This window comes from Lactuca virosa, chromosome 8 (genome assembly GCF_052849685.1).
Source record: "Lactuca virosa cultivar CGN04683 chromosome 8, Lactuca_virosa_CGN04683_v6, whole genome shotgun sequence".
Taxonomy (NCBI): Eukaryota; Viridiplantae; Streptophyta; class Magnoliopsida; order Asterales; family Asteraceae; genus Lactuca; species Lactuca virosa.
This window is the reverse complement of record NC_136433.1, coordinates 68317788-68340178: the sequence shown is the minus strand read 5'-3', so window position 1 is coordinate 68340178 and position 22391 is coordinate 68317788. Positions and strand designations below refer to the sequence as shown.

Here is a 22391-nt window from a genome sequence, read left to right as displayed (position 1 = left end):
ATTAGCTGGATACTACCGACGATTTATCCAAGGCTTTTCTTTGATAGCTGCTCCATTAACAGCTTTGACCCACAAAGGAGCTACTTATACATGGAGCGAGAAGCACGAAGGAGCATTCGAGAAGCTAAAGAAGAAGTTATGTGAAGCACCGATTCTTTCTCTACCCGATGGAGTTGAAGACTTCGCGGTCTATAGTGACGCATCTGGAGTCGGGTTGGGTTGTGTTCTAACCCAGAGGGAAAAAGTGATAGCATATGCATCTCGACAATTAAAGGAGCATGAAAAGAACTACCCCACTCATGACTTGGAGTTGGCAGCGGTAGTATTTGCTCTAAAGATATGGAGGCATTACCTCTATGGTACCAAGTGTAAACTCTTCACTGATCATAAGAGTCTCCAGTATCTCTTTAATCAGAAGGAATTGAACATGAGGCAACGACGCTGGTTGGAATTGCTTAAAGACTACGACTGCGAGATACTTTACCACCCTGGTAAAGCCAATGTTGTTGCTGATGCTCTCAGTCGGAAAGTCAACCTTGAAAGGAAGAGGCCAAGAGCGTTGAGAATTAAAGTTGTCTCGACAATTGTGGAGAGCATCAAGAAAGCTCAGGAGGAAGCTTCTGAGAAGAATGACCGAAAGGAAGAACGTTTGGGCAAAACGTTAGTGTTTGGCACAAACAACCAAGGGTTGAAGGTATTCTAAGGCAAAATTTGGGTACCTAAGACAGGAGGAATAAGAGATCTTTTGATGGAAGAAGCACACAAGACCATGTACTCAATTCATCCCGGTAGCACTAAAATGTATAGAGACCTAAAACCCTACTACTGGTGGCCGACGATGAAGCTCGACGTTGCGAAGTATGTGGCCGAGTGTGTAACTTGTGCAAGGGTTAAGGCACAACATCAGAAGCCATATGGGAGTTTAGAACCTTTACCTGTACCCATGGGTAAATGGGAAGACATCACCATGGATTTTGTGACTAAACTGCCCAAAACTAAGAGCGGTCACGACATGATTTGGGTGGTCATGGATCGTTTCACTAAGAGTGCACACTTCATAGCAGCCAACGAGAGGTGGTCTATGGATAAGCTTGCAAATGCTTACGTGAAGGGAATTGTGAGACTTCACGGTGTTCCTCTAACAATTGTATCGGATCGTGATAGTCGTTTCACGTCAAGGTTTTGGAGAAGTCTACAAGAGGAATTGGGTACGAGAGTACAGCTTACCATCCACAGACTGATGGTCAGAGCGAAAGAACGATTCAAACACTTGAAGATATGCTAAGAGCATGTACCCTTGAGTTCCAAGGGAACTGGGATGAGCACTTACCTCTGGTAGAGTTTTCCTACAACAACAATTTCCACTCGAGCATCAAGATGGCACCTTATCAAGATTTGTATGGACAGAAGTGTCGTACGCCGTCTTGTTGGCTTGAGGCCGGAGAAAAGCAGTTTATGGGCCCCGAGATAGTCCATGAGACTGCTGAAAAGTTAAAAGTGATCAGGGAAAGAATGTTAGCAGCTGGAAGGGACTTTCGACCGATGACTTTCGAAGTTGGGGATTCCGTTTTGCTTAAAGTCTCACCGTGGAAGGGACTTATAAGATTCGGAAAGCGAGGAAAGTTGAGTCCAAGGTTTATTGGACCGTTCAAAGTTCTTCAGAAAATTGGGAACCAAGCTTACAAGCTCGAATTGCCCGAAGAACTAGATGGTATTCATAACACCTTCCATGTGTGTTATTTGAGGAAATTCACGGGAGAAGTTCCCGACATAATTCCAATCTCGGAGTTAAGGATGGATGAGAATAAGAGGCTAATCGAAGAGCCCGAGACAATTGTTGACCGTAAGACTAAGAAGTTACGACGCAAGATGGTCGACTTAGTGCTAGTCCGATGGAAACACTTGAATGGGCCGAATCTCACTTGGGAAACAGAGAGTGACATGATGAGTCGCTACCCGCATCTGTTTGCTGATGCATAATTTCGGGACGGAATCATCCTAAGGGGGAGAGAATTGTAACGCCCGGGTTTCGGGGCTAAGCATTTTTAGACGATGTAATAGTCTAGGTCAACTATTGTAACACTTTTTGAGGTAATAAAGATGAAATATTTGAGTATTATGTGAATTATGTGAATTTATATGCTTATTACTTATTTATAAATGTGTAATAAATAAAGAATAAAAATAAGCGTCAAAATTAAAGTGTGAGATAAGCCCTATATCTTTACATAAAATCGTAGTGGTCGAAACAAGGATTCTGGGGATATAAAGAACGCCGGGATCCGATTTATAACGAAGAAGTTATGACCCGTCGAAGTTTCGAGACGGAACCGACACGGCACCGGGAAGCGTAAAAAGTGAATTTACGATAGAAGACTTTATAACCTTAGTAATCTAAACCAAAGTCGTAGAGTATGTTAAACCAAGAAAATCCATAAAAAGAACGCCCAAATCTGACTTCGTATGAGGAAATTATGATTTTTCAAAGTTTCGGCTTAGCAGTGTACAGCCCGAAACTCGAATTTTAGTTCGAGCGGTTTTTTGGCTTACGCAACCTAAATGAGAGTTGAAGATCTCATTAATAGGAACTCAACGGTAAAAAGACAAACGAAAACGGAGTCCGTATGAAGGAGTTACGAATTCTTCGCAGTCATTTAGCAGTCTAATCTCCTCCTACTACTGAAAGTCGGAACACAAACTTCGAGATCAGACAGGGTTCACGACGTGGAGCAGTTAGTGGAGCATCAAGCAGGTAGTGGAGCACTAAGCAATTAGTGGAGCAGGTAGTGGAGCACTAATCAATTAGTGGAGCAGGTAGTGGAGCACTAAGTAGGTAGTGGAGCACTAGTGGAGCACCCAGAGCACTATAAATTGAGGCTCGGGGCTGCCTCATTCTTCACACCTTCAACCCATTCTTTTACTTTCTATACTCTCTCTATCCATTCAAGTTGAAGCTCTGCCCGCAAGAAGCCCGGTTTTTAAGAAAAACTCGTTGTTTTATCGAGGGATAATTGTTTTTGAGATAACAAAGCGCTGTTCAAGGGCAGAATCATCACCTTATCAAGTGAGTGCATAGTTACTTTCATCTTACACATAGATATGAAGTATTTTATATTAATTACGTGCTATGTGTGCATATTATCTGAATACTTGCTGCTTATACTGATGAAATATTTTTATACATGTTTTAAATAATTTAAACTGTATATGTATTTTATATCTACAAAAATGTTGGGGTAAAACATGGGTAGATGTAATAAGACGATGTGTGATAAAATGATGAGAGGCCTCGATGTTGTTGTTGTTGATTCTATCATCTAGCGGATTATGGATGACGACCACGGACTCTTCTAGACAGTCCAGTGGAACGCTAGCAGGCTCGCAACCTGTAGGTGTTTGTGAACGATGTGTTCACCGGTGTACTCTATCCCCCTCATGGTTGCCTTTAGGACATTTATTGCTGAGGAAACCCCTTGACAGTAGTGTCCATCTCGATATTGATCCTTAGGCTAGGTCCCTTATGATAGGTGTTTTAGGGACGTAATGTGAGGATAACGGGAACAAGTAATCGGGTTATTGTTGGTTGAGGAAATTAATAAACTTATTTATTGTGGGTTGAAAACCCTATGTGCTCACCAGGCTCCCAAGCCTGACCCACTCAGTTTCTTGTATTACAGGTAGTGGCGCGTGAGCATAGATATGATGTTTGGGATGAGAGATTACGGATATAGGCCTGTAGATATGAATAAATGTAGTAAGGCTTATATTGTACTGTTTATGCTTTTGATCTGTATTGAACATGACATCCCGAGGTTTTTAATGAAATACATTTCTACGGAAATGATTTGATAAATCTTTATCATATTTTATTTTGAAAACAAATTCCGCAACACTTTTATTTAAAATGTTACTCTGATTTTTAAACAAAGCATAAACAAAATCGGTCTTTTCTGGCCGTGAAAATGGGGATGTCACACTGCGTCATACTAAGTAGCAACAAACTATTAAATGCCTGACCGTATATAATCAGAGGTGAGATAGCCACCGGACAGATGACCCTACCCTAGAACCACGACCCAACAAGGAACATGTAAGAGAGCCTAGGTCAAGAGTCTGCACTGTATCCTATGTGACTATATGAAGTCCCTATGACATCCCTATACTAACATATAACCGAAAAATAGTGGGCCGACATTGGTGCCTTCGACCCACGGTACAATGAGGCGAAACTCACCCTAAATGATGAAACCCGAGAATACCGCGATCCGCTTCCTACTATACTGATTGCTCCCGCGGATCCACTAACATTAGAGCCAAATAAAATCTTATTCACCAAACCAAACTCTCAAGTTTAACCCAAAGTCAAACTTAGTCAAAACTCAACGGTCAATGGTTAATGAAAGTCAACGGTCAACAGGCCCTCACGACGTGACCATCTATGGCCCATGTTGTGAGCCACTACAGGACAAGATAATCGAGTCTTTCAAACCTCACGACGTGACATGCATCTTCCTCACGTTTTGAGATCCGTCTGTACGCCATTTTGATTTAAAAACCTCTTAATTCATTAAGCCCCCAATCCATCTTTTCCAGGAGGCTTCCTAACACATATATGGTCATAAAATCGATGCTTTAAGGTCTTGTATGTCTAATACAAGACATGAAATCAAAATGGGTCATTCATGGGGACAAAGAAGATAAATTCTCATACATGAACACCAACATCATTCAAACTTCAGATCCATGAAATATAAGCCTCTAGGGACCCTAAGGAACCATAAATTTGCTAACTTTATGGAGTTCCAACACTCCAAATCTTAGGATCTAGGATGAATATGTATAAAATCTTAGATCTAGCAACAAGGAATCATACAGTTTGGATCTTGATTACTCACATTGGTCTAAAAGTGTAGCTAAGGGTTGCAAATGAAACTTCCAAGTTGTAACTATGCTTCTATGATGATTTCTTCTTCTTTAAACCTCCGAAACTCCACCAAAAGCTCAAGAAACACGAAAAGAGGCGATGATTAGGGTTATACTGAGTTTAGGGACGAAGGAGGCTGGTTTGGAACCCTAAAATGAAGTTTATGGGGTTTAAATACGATGGAAACCATAAAAGATCGTGGGATTGGGCTGCAGCTCACCTTACGTCGTGAGCTCTTAATTCTCACACGTGATCTCAGTTTAAATTGAAATCTTTATTGATCCTTTCTCATGTCTCTAACCTTTAATGGTCACGTTGTGAGCCCTGATTTTACCCAAAAACCAGGCCTTGACTCCTTGAAGCCCGAAGTCAATCCGATTTGGAAACGGGGTGTTACATTAATAATTAAGGATTAAAATCAACTAACTTGAATTCTCTCCTTTCCCAATTTTAGATGTCTAATCAAGAGAGAAATAGTCTTCCTCGTTCCTATGGAAATACTTTTCCTCAATCTTCTAGAGATGGTCTTCTACATTCTGATCAAGTTGAAAATATCATCCCTTCTTTGGGTAATGGTGGAATTGGACATCGTCCTCGTCTAACTCTTCCACTACCTCCTCACGTGACTCTCCCAACATCACGTTTTCCTCAAGTTGAAAGATATGAAACTACTAAAGCCTTATTGACATGTAATGTAATAATTGGGAATTTCCTGTCACCAATTGTTACTAGAGATTAACATCAACCGATGATAATGATATACCTTTTCATATTGAAGGAGAGTATGATCAGTTAAATGATAATAATAAGGTAAAAAATGAGTGACCAAAAAGTTATATCACTTTTTATGATGGCTAGTGTATTTGGAAAGTACACAACAAATGATCCCAATGATATAAACGTTGCAAAAATCCGACTCCGATTGGAGGAGTTATGATTTTATAAAAGATAAAACCAACCGCGTTAATAACACTATTAACGTTAAAATAACATAAAGTCGCAAAAAGGAAAATCGTAGTAACTCGTGAGATAAGGAATTTGAAAGGAACAATGTCAAAACGGAGTTCGTATGAAGGAGATACGATTTTTAGAAAAATATAAATTACGGGCTAAAAAAGAAAGTCAGAATTTGGCAACGCAACCTTAAGGAAAGTTATACTACTAGTAGAGAGCTACACAAATATATAAAAAGGGTAAGAAACAAGATCCATATAAGGAAGATATAAAGTTTTAAAGAAAATTTAGAGGTGCACGCCAAGTGCGCGCCATGCCCAACGCGCACCTCTATCACCCAGATTCATCAAGATTAGGGAGACATGGACCGTCAAAAGTGTGACACGTGACAAGGTCTGGATGGAGCCACGAAGCAAGTGCACGTCGCGCACACAACCGCTATAAATAGAGGTGCTCACTTTCTGATATTCTCATCCCAAACACTCTCCTAACCCCTCTTTCTATACCCCTCAAGCTGTTTCGGAAGTCCTCTCAATTTTGATGCTTCAAAATACGCTTCTAGAGTGAGTATACTGTTGGATTAGTGTCTAAGCCCGTAACTATATTTGGTATGTACTTCACTCGGTTGTGCATGGTCGTTTTGGTTTGCCTTCACCAAAGCAACTTGACAAGGTAATTTAATGAGAGAGAGGATATTATGAGTTATTAATATATTATAAGAATAATATATTAAAGGAGAAATCATATTATTTAATTATATTATTTAATTGATATTGGTCATAAATTAATTAGGAATTAATTTGGTGACTAAAAGAGATTAATTAAATAAAGGGGCTTAAACTGTCAAATGTGTGATAGTTGAGTTTTAGGTTGGGAAACCTAATGGATCAAAGGGGGAACGAAATTATGATGGGGATCCATCAAAATTTCGTCCATAGGCCCTATTCCAGAAGGTTCCATGGGCTGCTTGGTGATTAAGTTGTCCATTAGGGTTTTCCGTGAAACCCTAGCAACCTACAGTATAAATAGAGACCCCTATATGCAATTTTCGGCCACTTGATCCCAAGAGAAACCCTAGGGCCGATTTTAGCATTCTCTCTCCTCTCTCATAATTGCCTTCTTGCTTGTGTGGTGTTTGTAAGCCATTAGAGGAGTTACACTTGTGACTCTAAGCTCCAAGAAGAAGAAGATTCAAGATTTTTGAAAAGGTAAACATCTAGATCTGGTATAACTTGATATTTTCGAAATATGTATGCTAGATTAGGGTTTGTAAGTCTTGGATACAATTGCATATACAATAAAGAAACCTAGATCCAAGCATTAGGGTTTGCATGAGCACATAGGGAAGTTCTTGTGTTAAAAACCCATTAGTGGTATCAGAGCCTTGATTGGTTTGTGTTGTATGTGATGTAATAGTCGATTGTTTGGTGAAAATTGTTTTTCTGGCCTCTGCCCGACCCGACTCGGCGAGTCCAGGTAGTGACTCGGCGAGTCCGGGAGTCAGGCAGAGGATATCTCGGGATTTCTTGCTGTTTTGCTAAAGGATAAATGCCAAAATCGTTTTTTAATGATAAAATCCGAATTTTATTGTATTTAAATGATTATCCTTACCAAAACAAAAGATAGTTTCAAATCATTTGAATAATAGTTTCTTTATATGATAAATGTTGATTGTTTAAATTATTTGGTAATTATCTTGTGAATAAAATTGGATTAGGTCAAATACAGATAATCACAAAATTAATTGTTTAATTTATATTATTTTTTATTTGATCCTTTGTGTTTTGAAAAGTTCAAAACTTGCCCTCAAGTTTTGGAATTTAAATTTTTGATTAAAAGTTTAATTTCGAATTATTTAAATTTCAAACCCTTAGAATTTTACAAGTTTAAAATTCAACCTTATACTTTATTTATTATAAGATTAATACATATATATATATATATATATATATATATATATATATATATATATATATAAGAATAAGCTAGTCTTATCGCTAGTAGACCTCATTCATGAAGCCGATCTATAAGGGGGGTAAAAGGCTGCTGCCTATAAAATGGCGTTTAATGGGTGTCCACTCTCACCCACCGCTTCCTTGATTGGTGGAGGGTCGTTAGTCGAACAGATACGATAGGGCACTTAATTCCTTATTATAAGTATAATGAATAATACAAAGTAACTACAATGTTTTTACAAATTCCCAATCTTAGTTACTTTAGGGTAAAATGTGAAAATGATGCTACTCCATGGAATTACACTTTGTACCCTTGTCAAACGCTAGTGGAGCGCGTGTGGTTAACCGACACACTAATTTGGGATTGACATTGGTAGCGAAGGGTGGCCCGATGTTTATCATAGATCAATGGAGCGTGTGTGGTTAACCGTCACATTGATTAGGTGATAGTGACATTGAGTGCACCATGTTAATTTGCATGGTTATTCACACATTGTTTGTGATCCTCGGTATCCCAGTCACAAACTTGAAGGGCATATCGAGATTTAAACATGCCATTGAAAAGTTCAATGAATCTCAAAAGGATCTAGGAGTTTTCAAATACATTTAAAACTTAATTTCTTTTCGTTTTTCATGGTGAAAATTAGTGAATCGTCATTCACTTACCATCAAATTATTTGCATTTAGATTACGACATCCCTTTTCTAAGTTGTAAATAATGTTGTTGGATCCTAGCCCTAATTTCTCATTTGGGTGTTTACTTGGGGATTCATTTCTAATCAAATTTTGTTCCTTTCTATTTCAGATGTCTAATAATAACAACAACAACAACGCTTCTGGGTCATTCTCACTGATGAACTTGTGTACGAAAGTGACATTTGATGGGTCGAATTTCAATGAGTGGATGAGATACATTCGTATGATCACTCGCTACGAGGACAAAGAGTATGTCCTTGATGAGAAGCTTAAAAAGATCCACCCAAATACTACTACTGCTGAAGAGTTGGCCACCTTTGAGGCCCATGAGCGTGATGCTACGAAAGTTCATTGCATCATGCTGGCCACCATGAACCTAGAACTCCAAAAGTCCTATGAGGACATGTATCTCTACGAGATGCATCAGGATTTGCTAGAACGGTACCACCAGAGCGCGAGGTAAGAGCGTTATGAGATCATCACTAATATGATCACCGCTAAGATGGGGAGTGGAGAATCTCTATCCTCTCATTTGTAGAAGATGCACAGGTATGTTGATCGTCTTCTCAAATTAAATGTTAAATTTGATGAGGATTTGGCTATCGATATCATCCTCCACTCCTTGCCTTCCTGCTACAACCAGTTCAGAATGACCTACCACATGAATAAAGAAGAGGTCTCCTTGAGTAAACTTCAAGGATTATTGAGGACTGCTGAGAGCAACCTTAAGGACAAATCTGTTGCATCAGCCCCTACTATGGCTGCTTCTGTGTTGGCAATTGGTCAAGGGAAGGGTAAAAAGAGGAAGGCTCCTTCAAAGAGCTACCAAAAGGGAAAGCCTCGTGATGGTTCATCCTCTAGTGGGAGTAAAGCAGGACCTGCTAAACCCTCCTCTGACCCTAAGGAATTAGAGTGCTTTTATTGCCACGAGAAGGGCCACTGGAAACGAAGTTGCCCTAAATATCTGCAGGATATTAAAGATGGGAAGATAAAGCCCACCTTTGCAGGTATGTATTCCATTAAATCTAACAACTCATCACTTGCTACTTCATGGGTTCTTGATACAGGATGTGGTTTCATTATTTGTTCTGATTTGCAGGGCCTAAGAAAAAGTAGGGAGGTGGAGCATGGGAAGATAAACTTGATTATGGGAAACAAAAGATCGTCGCCTGTGACCAGAGTCGGAGTTTATTCTTTAGTGTTGAGTAATGGGTTAGGGTTGGATTTAAATAATTGTAGCTACTCGCCAGATATGGCAAAGAACATCATTTCTTTTCATGGATTATATAGATAAGGTTTCAGATATTCATTTGATAATAGTAATGGTTCTATTAATGTTTATTTGAATGGTGTTTTCTATTTCAATGCATTACCTTGTAATGGAATATATGAATCTGTGTTGGTTGTAGACAACTTAGGAAACGATGTGTTGAATATTGATTCGTCTGATAGTTTAGACAAAGCATGCTTGTGGCATTGTCGCCTTGGCCATGCCAACAAGAAACGCATAGCCCAACTCCAAAAGGATGGAGTGTTGGAGTCATTCGACCTTAGGGTCGATGACGTGTGTGAGTCTTGTTTGCTTGGGAAGATGACCAAGTCACCTTTTACTGGCACTTGTAAAAGGGGTGAGGGTTTATTGGATCTCATACACACCGACGTGTGTGGTCCCTTTAGATCCACCACAAGGGATGCTTGCCGCTTCTACGTGACTTTTACAGATGATTATAGCAGATATGGATATATCTACTTAATCAAGCATAAGTCAGAAACCTTTGAAAAGTTCAAAGAGTTTAAGAATGAAGTGGAGAATCAGCTGGGCAGGAAAATAAAGATGCTTCGATGTGATCGAGGAGGAGAGTACCTAAGTCTTGAGTTTCACGACTATCTAAAGGAATGCAGAATTGTTTCGAAATTGACGCCTCCTAGAATTCCGCAATTGAATGGTGTGGCTGAGAGATGTAATCGGACCTTGTTGGACATGGTTCGTTCTATGATGAGTCGGGCTTCGTTACCAATAGCTTTCTGGGGGTATGCCTTAGAGACTGCTGCCCATATCCTTAACCTAGTTCCCACCAAGAAGGTTGCCAAAACACCTCACGAGATGTGGACAGGGAAAGCTTCCTCGTTGGCACATATCAAGGTTTGGGGTTGCGAGGCTTTCGTAAGACGAGAGTCTCACGACAAGCTCGAACCTCGTAGTGAGAAGTGTTATTTCATCAGCTATCCACAAAAGTCTTTTGGCTATCTCTTCTATAGACCGAGTGACAATGTTGTCTTCATTGCGAGAAGAGGGGTTTTCCGAGAAAGAGAACTCATAAGCAAAGAGGACAGTGGGAGGCAAATTGATCTTGAAGAGATTCAAGAGCAGAGCGATGAAGGAACTTCTAACACTGGCACTCAACCCGAGGAGGAAACTCCTGTTGAACCAATTGACGAGTCCTTACCTCTTATACGTTCCAGTAGGGTTAGTGTTCAACCCCAGTTTTATGGTTTTCATATTACTACTGAAGGGGATATGTTTATTAGTGATGAAACACTAATAAATTTGGACGAACCTAGCAGCTACAAGGAAGCCATGACAGGCCCGGAGTCTGCTAAATGGAAAGAGGCAATTGACAGCGAGATTCAGTCCATGTACGACAACCAAGTTTGGAATTTGGTTGATAATGTGTCGGGTCATAAGAAAGTCGGGTGCAAGTGGATCTTCAAGAAGAAGACAGACATGGATGGGAATGTGCACACTTATAAAGCACGATTGGTTGCAAAGGGATTTAGTCAAACTCCTGGAGTTGACTATGATGAGACCTTCTCGCCAGTTGCGAAGATAAAGTCTATTAGGGTGATGCTCGCAATAGCTGCGTTTCATGATTATGAAATATGGCAGATGGACGTGAAAACTGCTTTTCTTAATGGAAAGTTGGCTGAGGATGTTTACATGAATCAGCCAGAGGGTTTTGTCGATGCGAAGCATCCAAATAGAGTGTGCAAGCTTGAGAAATCCATTTATTGATTGAAGCAAGCGTCTCGGAGATGGAATCTTTGTTTTGACGAAAAAGTCAAAGAGTTTCGTTTTCTGCGAAGCGAAGATGAGTCATGTGTATATGTCAAAGCCAATGGGAGTATAGTGAGCTTCCTCGTATTGTATGTCGATGACATACTACTCATAGGAAACAACGTCCCAACCTTGCAGGAAGTCAAGTACTAGCTTGGGAAATGTTTCGCTATGAAGGACCTCAGAGAAGCTGCATATATTCTGGGAATAAGGATAGTAAGAAACAGGAGTAAGAGACTGATAGGACTCAGTCAGGATACATACTTGGATAAGGTGCTAAAGCGTTTTAGTATGGAAAATTCCAAGAAAGGGGAGTTGCCAATCCAAAGCAATACCAAGCTGAGTAAGACTCAGAGCCCGAGTACAGAGGCTGAGATAGCTGAGATGAGCAGAGTACTTTACACTTCTGCAGTTGGCTCAATCATGTATGCTATGACTTGTACTCGCCTTGATGTGGCTTTTGCTTTGAGCATGGTCAGCAGATATCAGGGAAATCCTGGTAGAGCTCATTGGACTGCAGTTAAGAATATTCTTAAGTACCTTCGGAGGACCAAGGAATGGTTTCTAATCCTTGGTGGGAGTGATGACTTAAGGTTACGAGGGTATAGTGACGCTAGTTTTCAGACGGATCGGGATAATTACCGTTCGCAGTCAGGCTGGGTCTTTACGCTTAACGGAGGAGCAGTGACTTGGAAAAGTTCCAAGCAGGAGACTGTAGCTGATTCAACGTGTGAATCAGAGTACATTGCAGCGAGTGAAGCGTCAAAGGAGGCAATATGGTTGAAGAACTTCATTAGAGACCTTGGAGTTGTGCCATCCATAAAGGAGCCCATGGAGATTTTCTGTGATAATGAAGGTGCGGTTGCCTTAACCAAGGAACCAAGGGATCACGGTAGATCCAGGCATATCGAAAGAAAATACCATTTCATTATACATCGGGTAGAAGAGGGACTCCTCATAGTGAAGAGGGTATCGTTGGAAGATAACCCAACAGATCCCCTTACGAAGGGACTGAGTAGGGTTAAGCACTTACAGCACGCTAGGAGCATTGGGCTAAAGGACGATATGAGTTTAGATTAGATAGATAGGAAACGTGTAATAGATATTTGTACTTGACATATAAATAAAGGTGTATTATTTATGGGTAAAGTTACTATCTTGTGTTGATTATTTATATATTATTTCAATTTTGCATGTTTTGACTTCCTGAATAATGAGATTATTCAAACGGTCCACAGTCGCTCATATGTTGGAAGTAAATATGAAAGAAGACTGTCATGAATTTGTTTGTAGATTGTCTAAAAGGTTTTAGGCATAGCAATAGTTTGCTACAAAGTTCATGAGTTCTTATGAATTGTGATTTGAGCATTGGAATAAACCCGCATGCTGGTATCACTTCATGGAATTTTATCTCGAGTGATCGCAAAGCGATAATATCTTATAGTCTTAAAACTTAGAGATATGGTTATTGTTTGCTGGTTGGTTATACATTGATGATGTGTAAACGCATTAGTAACTTGATGTTATAAAACATATTGTTGTGCATGATTTAATTAGTAAATAGTAAAAGCATATGAGTCGAAGTTAATTTGTTCCTTTTATTCTAAGAGGATAAAGGTGATATCTTGGCCACTCGATGATTTTTGGTTTGACTTATGTGCCGGGCCCGGTCAGAGCAAAGTTGATGTGTTCAACTAAGTTCTATGTCAAACAAATCAAAGACCGAGGAACAAAATGCTGGACAATAAGTATGTTCCATGTGACTGTCAGCATGATATCTAGAACAGAGGACTATACGATCCCTTATCTAAAGGACAAGTTACTGATCAGAGTTGACAGCAGCGTATAAGAGCTACAATTGCTAATCGGATCCTGAAGTCATATGTGAGATATAGTTACTAGACTTATCCAAGTGGGAGACTGTTGGATTAGTGTCTAAGCCCGTAACTATATTTGGTATGTACTTGACCCGGTTGTGCATGGTCCTTTTGGGTTGCCTTCACCAAAGCAACTTAACAAGGTAATTTAATGAGAGAGAGGATATTATGATTTATTAATATATTATAAGAATAATATATTAAAGGAGAAATCATATTATTTAATTATATTATTTAATTGATATTGGTCATAAATTAATTAGGAATTAATTTGGTAACTAAAAGAGATTAATTAAATAAAGGGGCTTAAACTGTCAAATGTGTGATAGTTGAGTTTTGGGTTGGGAAACCTAATGGATCAAAGGGGGAACGAAATTATTATGGGGATCCATCAAATTTTCGTCCATAGGCCTTATTCCAGAAGGTTCCATGGGCTGCTTGGTGATTAAGTTGTCCATTAGGGTTTTTCCTGAAACCCTAGCAGCCTACAGTATAAATAGAGACCCCTATATGCAAATTTCGGCCACTTGATCCCAAGAGAAACCCTAGGGCCGATTTTATCATTCTCTCTCCTCTCTCATAATTGCCTTCTTGCTTGTGTGGTGTTTGTAAGCCATTAGAGGAGTTACACTTGTGACTCTAAGCTCCAAGAAGAAGAAGATTCAAGATTTTTGAAAAGGTAAACATCTAGATCTGGTATAACTTGATATTTTCGAAATATGTATGCTATATTAGGGTTTGTAAGTCTTGGATACAATTGCATGTACAATAGAGAAACCTAGATCCAAGCATTAGGGTTTGCATGAGCACATAGGGAAGTTCTTGTGTTAAAAACCCATCATATACGACCCCTATTTTCACTATTTTAAATGTTTTATGGGGGAGGGGGGGAACATACTTATCAAATGGTTTTATCAAAACATATTTTTATTGATAATTATCAAATCATTTTATAAAGCTTAAAGTCTTAGGATAATGTACCTATAGATACTATGCCTCGTTGTAAGCTATGATATTATGCCTAAGGGTTATGATGCCTGATAATCTAGGAATAGATATTACCTAGATGTTATAATGGTCAAATCCCTTGGATAACATAGTACCTAGAAGTTATGATGGTTAAATGTAGGGATATGCATCATACCTAATTGTTACTCTGCACAAATATCATGTTTTCAGATAAACATAATTAGGATATATATATATATATATATATATATATATATATATATATATATATATATATATATATATATATATATATATATATGTATGTATAATAATTATAAGATCAAACGTAATAATGATCAAATATAAGATAAAAGATTTATATTGTGATAGTTATAGGAAATCTCTAGGAAAGATAAAAGATAAAAGATAAAAGATAAATACCTAACGTTAATGCGTTAGCGAGCTGTTAATATTCATCCAATGGCCTTGATTAAATTAGGCTTCCTCGGTACCTATAATAATTAATCTTGAGGGATATAGATCAATATGTATAGATCTATATGAGGTTTGACAACCCCACTTGCGATTGCTAGCTACAATCCCCACAATATAACTTTCTTATTATTCACTATTCGACGTCCGAAGAAGCGTCGTGACGAGGCAAATTATTAGTCAATCAACGTCGATTATGGGGGTTGATGGTAATACATTACAAAAACCTTAGAATTTTGACTACCATTAGGGACGCCTTAGAGTGGTAGATAAAATACGTTAGGGTTAGGGTCGTTAGATATCCTACAAAGATAGTAAATTAGGGTAAATAAAATATCCTAAAAAGATAATAAGATAGGATCGTTAGATATCCTACAAAGATAATAAGTTAGGATTAATAATACATCCTAGAAGTCAATAAGATAGGGTTAGCAGATAAAGAGGTGATATAATAGGACGTAGGAAACTAGGAATCTAGGAAGGTAAAGATTTCTAAAAAGTTTTCAAAAGAGTTTATTATACTTTTTATCTCAAAACTTGTGAACTCACCAACATCAAGTTGACGTTTTCAAAAATTGCATGTATTCTTGTGATGGAGTAGAAATCAAGTAAGGAAAAGATTATCGACATAAAGACTTGTGGATTTTTGTTTAGTTAAGGTAAATTATGATTAGTGCTCTGTGATTTGGGAAATCTATGTACCATCACCACTCGACATTTTTCGCCATCGGTTGGGGAGGGTGTGACATGTAAACACGAAGATGGAAATCTTGTATGCGCGCATGTTTGGAAAATGAAATCGTACATTGACAAATTGGAAAGAATGTGTGTCGTATTCCTGAAGGAGCTAGCCATTGATTTGGTTCTTATCTCGCTTCCTAAGACATTTGGTCAGTTCGTTGAGAACTTTCATATGAAGAATCTCGATGTGACCCCAACTGATCTGACCCAGATGTTGATATTTGCTAAAGCATAAATGCTTAAGAGCACAACTGAAGTAGAAATTCTTATAGGGTCTAATCCCAAGAATTCCATAGACATTGACAATTATAACATTTGTGGTCAAGAAAAGGTTTATATTTCCATTTGAAAAGGATCGGCTAAGGTCAAGCCGTTTGATCATATGGTAAAGAGAAAGGTTCGTTCTGAGATCGTTCCACATGTTGACCCCAATGAGTCCATTCGTTTCTGTTACCAATTGAAGGGACATTGTAAGCGAAACTGCCAAAAATACCTAAAGGATCTTAAAGATGGTAAAGTCAACTCGTTTGTCTCTACTTCAGGTACATTCATTATCTAACTTCATTATAAGTTGCTATTCTTAGACTCTTAATACATAATGTGATGATCACATTTTGATGGTATTTTAGGATCTAAAAGAAAGAATGAAGCTTGAGTAAAGTGAGCTAAATCTGACAGTGAGATATGGACTTTTGTCGCATGGTTCGATGATCAGAATTTTGAGTTACTACTATGTAGTTATGATAGTTTTAATATATTGTTATTACTTTTCGGAGATGTCTAGAAATATAGTTTTACATTTTATGCATTGCAAGGAAAACTTGCAATGTTCTTTTTAGCAATAAAATGAAGTTTTGGTTTATGAAGTTGCCTTATTTCCTTGCAATGGCATTGATAAGTGTGTTGATTATTTTTCTAATAATAACAATATTAATTATGGACTTGATTCTTATGATATCACGCTTGTGGTATTGTCAGATTTAACCAAGTGAAAAGAAATCTTATCACCAAGTTTCAATTGGACATAAACTTGGAGTCATACAATTCGAATTACATAATGCATGAGAATCTTGTTCATTGGAAAATTATGACTTATTCATTGTTCACATGTTTATGTATGACAAGTAAATAACTAATGAATTTAGCACATGTTGATATGAACTCTTCAGATCCACCACAAAAGGACATAAAACCATAACTTTGCAAGAAATCAACAAATGTCATTTTATGAATAAATTGAATGGTAAAAGTTGAAGTCAATGAATCTGACATGCCTTGTCCAGTCTAAATTTAATAGCACAACCAAATAAAATATACAAAAATGGTCGCCTTGAAAAACTATATCACACAAAACATGGATCTCAAACTAGAAAAAGTATGTATTTATCTTTCTAAAAAACCGTTGAAAAAATATACATAGTTCAAACTTGCGTATGCCTGAGTTATTCCAAACCCTAAACGAACCGACTCAGTAGTATGAATCGAAATTAGTTTGACTCGCTTCAAAAATTACGAGTCACGGGTCAGCCCAACTCGAGACTCAAATAATAAAATTTCAAAAAAAAAAAAAGTAAAAAAGAGACCCTTGATATTAAATAAATGGTATCCATATAATAGTGATATTATATAAATGGCCCTGGTGTAATATTAAATTTATAAAATTGGTCCCTATAAAATACTAAAATTACAAAACCAATCTACATGTCAAACAAAGTTACATTCATGGACCCTTTGTAATAACAAAATTATAGATATGATCCATTTGTAACCGAATACTGTAGAAATTATGTCAGAAATTTGAGAAAATAGGTTAGCAGCAACACGCAAGCATCCATACTACTTTATATTAGGGGTGTGTATGGGGCGGTTTGGTTCGGTTATTGGTCAAAACCGAACCATAACCATTATGATTAGTTAATGCATTTTTGTAGCCATTGGGTATGGTTGATATTGTTTATGGTTAATGATTTTTTTCGGTTAACGTTTTTGGTTAATGGGTAATATTGGTTAACCATAATGTTCAATATAATATAAATAACGAAAGTGTATTGACATAAAAAATGAAAACGGAATACAAAAAAGTCCTCGACGCCAATGTTTGTAACCTAGCTTATAATAATATGATAAAATATGTACATTTGATACTCAGAGTGAGATAAAACATAATCACATTCAAAATAAAAAAAATTCAATAAAAATATAAAAACTTCAAAAAAATTGACATTAATAATTTCATATATTGATAATTGATATTAACATTAAGTCATCCTCAATGGGGGTTTAATGGAGGGTTCAATTGATAAAAAATAGTGAGGTGGCATTAACTATGTAGTATTTAGCATTGTGGGTGGAGTTGAATGAATGGGGGGTTTAATCACCATTTAACGGTGGTATGGAATTGCTTTTTTTATTTTTTTTTCTTTTTGTTTTTCATTCTCAATTTAGTACAAACTATATATTATTATATTGAAAGTTAAACTTTTTTTTTGTAAAAAACAAACTATATATTATTATTTTTTGTTTTATACTTCATTTTATTTATATTCAATAATTTAATTTATTAAGTTAATTTATAATTTTTTTTATTCTAACCAATAAAAAATATATAAATCCTAAAAATATTCTGAAAAGATAACATCTTATTTGTAACTTTTAATTTCTAAATTGTAATCTTTAATTAATATTTAGTAATTCTAACTTTAAATTTCTAATTAATGTAATATTCTAGTTTTATTTATTACTGCTATTTATATAAAAAAATTAAAATGGTGATGTGACAATCCATTGAACTCTTAAGAGTTTAATGGAGTGTAGAGTTTAATAGGTTAAATGATATAGTTAGTGGAATGCTGATGTGGCAATCCATTGAATTTTTAAGAGTTCAGTGCATTGGAGATGACCTTAAAATAAAGCCAAATATTCATACACGTTCAATGCGATTAAATCAAAAACTATAAAATAAAATAGCCAAACATTTATATTATGTGTTATCCGGATAAAAAAACTCAATCACTCATATACATTCAATGTGATTAAGTTGAAAAATCTTTCGAATAGGTCTATAAAGTCAACAATTTTTTATTAGGATTAACGGTGTTAGAAGCATCCATTTAGGATTATGAATGTGAAGATTAAACTAATTGTGAATAATGTTTACAAATTGTAGAATTAGCCGATTAGGAATTACAACATTAATGAATAATCTAACTATTGACATGAGTGGAAGATTGTGTCTGCGTGATTAGTCTTTGATGGTTTGATTGCTTGTTCGTCTCCTAATAAGTGAGGATTAATGAATTATATTTTGAAATTTTAATGGGTCTTAAATAAGTTTGACTATATTATTTTATGTATAATCTATAGTTTTTATATATTAATATATAAAGTTAGTGATTCGGTTAATAATGGTTCGGTTAACCTATAAAACCATAACCGAACCGTTAGTTATCGGTTAACAAAAATTTAAAACGGAACCAACGGTTTTTAAAAATGGTTCGGTTATGTCGGTTAATTTGGTTTTGATTCGGTTTTTTGGTTATTATGCTCACCCCTACTTTATATTTTATGCGGTTTTCAATAAACTTTCACCACGCCAACTAACAACCCCATTAAACCCACAAATATCTTAGAATTTCAGTCTTTGTACACATTCACCACAAATATCTTAGAATTTCAATCTTTGTACACATTCACTTGAGGTTGATGTATGTAACATTATGTATTTGGACCTAGAATTTAAGACCTTTTTGATGAATAAATTGAAATTTTTAGAAACAAACAAAATTAAATAATTAGATATAATGTAATTAAAAGAAATAATAATATAGTAATATACGTTTGAATTAAGGGTGATAGATGCCAATTTGTAGGATAACTAGGCGTTAATATATATTTACCTTTTATAGAACACATACATAAGGGATTTTCTAATATGTGCCCTAAGGGCACATATAAGAAATATTAATTATGAAAAATATTACTATAGTTCAATTCGAAATACATTTATTATGGAGATTATTAATGCACTTCACATTTCATTATGGTAATATTTCTTATAATTAATGTATTTTATAATTAATTATGGTAATATATATCATCAATTAATGTTTCTTATATGTGCCTTAGGGCACACATTAGAAAATCCCAACTAGAAACAATACTCAATAAGCAATAAAATTAAGGCCTATTGAAGCCCATGACAGAAACGCCCGCCTATGGGTTTATCTTAAGAATACAATAACCTTACCTATTTAAGATTTGCTCTTGAATTTTATGCATCTATTAAGAAAAAAAAAGGAAAAACAAGGAATAATTAACTTCTTTTTTTTGGTTTAATTGCAATCCAAAACATGAACCCAACCCAACTATTAAAAAAAAAACTGAAGACACAAAAACCTGAAATATCAAATACAAACTCCAAAACATAGTCGACAAATAAAAAGACAAGTTTTATCATCTAAATTAGGGTTTAATCAATCTAAAGGATTTACTTCCCCATATATCACTACATATCACTATGCCTCTTCAATTATTCAATTTGTTGGCAGGTGCTATCCAAACAAGACTGTCAACATACTCAACAATTTTACATCCAACAGATCCTCTACGAATCTTGAAGCTTTTACTCTTGGCTGTAACTGGATCATACAAACCATAACGATCAAGTTCATTCATAGATCTAAAAAGAAACTGATTGTTTGATGTAAATCCACATGGAAATATTTGATCACCACCACTAAACCCGGAAAACACATGAAGTTTGACCCATGAATACTCATCCTTCACCCACACCTCACAATCAATCCCTCCAACCCTCGACATCACACAAACCTTTCCACCCAAAACTCCTACCACATTCAACCGCTCTCCAAAGCAACATGGTATTAAAGAATCTGGAAAAGGTATCTCCTTGAATCTCTCTGAACCCAAATCAAATGCCAATATCGATTCTGTCAACTTCACACCAATATAAGTATAACAAATCCAATGAAGATGGCCTTCATGCCCATCTACACAAACTAAATCTTGATCTTTAATGCATTGCAGGTGTGATGGAATTCTTTGAGATACCAACTCCCAGGAACCTTTACCTTTTCTCACGCTATAAACCTCAACTGGTGCCATTCTGCGTGGGTTGAAAAGCTCTGTAAGCTTCACCACTTTGTAATCATCAGTTTTGGGATCATACCCAAACCGGAAATTGATATTTCTTGATTCAGAGGAAGAGCCCATGGAACATGGCGGAAGAGTTAAGAAAGCGGAGAGAGAATGGTTCTGAATACAAACGATATAATCATCACCTGATTCATACTTAAAACATATTAACCCTTTCACACATCCAACGACATTGCCAAAACAACGAGCAGGTTGAGATTCGAGATTAACGGGGAATTTGAAAAAATTGTCGAGTTCGATAGCGGGAGAACGAAAGGGGCTTGCAGTGAATGAAGTACAGTCAGCCCTAACACCGAAGAACGTAAGAATCTTCTGGTTGATATGCATAGAACGATGGAGGTGGGATTTTACAAAGGAGGATTCAGATAACAGAGCATTCCAATCTTTACAAACGCACCTCATTTGAGCAAGCTGTTTTGCCAATAACCGGATGAATATGTCTGATAAAACTTCGCCTGGGAGGTTCTCCATTGTAGTTGGGTGTCGTGATCGTGGTGAAACCATTTTCGTTTCGTTTTTCCTTCTATGTTCTTCTCTGCTTAAAGTGTGTATATTTGGATTTGAAGAGCTGCAAGCTAACAGGAGAACCGGTTAGAAAAGGGTCGGTCAATAAAAACTAACTGAAAGGCTTTTGACATCAATTTCTTCGATTGAAATTAGTTTATGAGTTAATGCCCAACTACAGAAATTTGTGCTTGTGTTGGCATTTGTTATGGGTCTTGTATGGTCATAACCGATGATGATTCTTTTAAGACCAATGATGATTCTTTTATGGGTCTTGTTGATGATGATTCTGAAAGGCTTTTGTTGACATCAATTTTCCAGGGTTTTCCCTTGTTCAATATATAAGCTTTCTTTATGGTGACAATTTATTCGATTGACATTGATTTATGAGTTAAATTTTCAAATTTTCACCAACAATTATGGTTTTTAAGACAATATTAGGTTATTTTAAATTGCTTTCTTTCTAGATTATTAATAAGGAAAACCTAATAAAAATAACACGGGGGAAGACGAGAGAGAATGAGACTTTGACAGTGTAAGACTCTGATAGAGAGAAACATACAGCAAGAGGCGGTGACAGCAAGACTTTGTCAGATCACCGGCGGAGAGGTGGCCAGCAGCGACACCACGGGAATTTTCAGGGTCTTGAAACGGTTTGGAATTCCCAGTGTAGACCGTAGAGATTACAAATAGGTTAACTTTTATAATTAGAGATAGAGGTGCACATGGATTAGGGCTTTTTATTTTCCATCAGTCCACAACAATTCGAGACACATCCAAGTCATTTTAAGGTATTTGTACACTACTTTTTTTTTTTTTTTTTTAATCTATACATAAACGTTTGAGAGATTTACGAATCTAACAATTTTAAAAGTAGCCAAAGTTAGCCACCAGCCAAAAATAGTAATTGAAAACGCAGACGAGACTAACTCGCATTCGGTTTTGTCATGGTATATATATATATATATATATATATATATATATATATATATATATATATATATATATATATATATATATATATATATATATATATATATATATAAGTTAGGTTCAAATGTTTTCAA

At 36.5% G+C, this 22391-nt stretch overlaps 1 protein-coding gene across 1 annotated transcript; it reads right to left on the bottom strand.

The window, feature by feature from the left end:
• Positions 1-19995: 19995 nt before the first annotated feature.
• Positions 19996-22068, bottom strand: LOC145128426 (F-box/kelch-repeat protein At3g23880-like). The gene is made up of 2 exons (XM_079063224.1): positions 21887-22068; positions 19996-21388 (listed from the first exon to the last, which is right to left on the bottom strand). Exon 2 carries the CDS (start codon positions 21322-21324, stop codon positions 20170-20172), a length of 1155 nt encoding a protein of 384 aa, XP_078919350.1. The 5' UTR covers positions 21325-21388; positions 21887-22068; the 3' UTR covers positions 19996-20169.
• Positions 22069-22391: the final 323 nt, after the last annotated feature.

Excerpts from the sequence above, each read along its gene's own strand:
- LOC145128426 (XM_079063224.1), bottom strand. The coding sequence starts at position 21,324 with ATGGTTTCACCACGATCACGACACCCAACTACAATGGAGAACCTCCCA.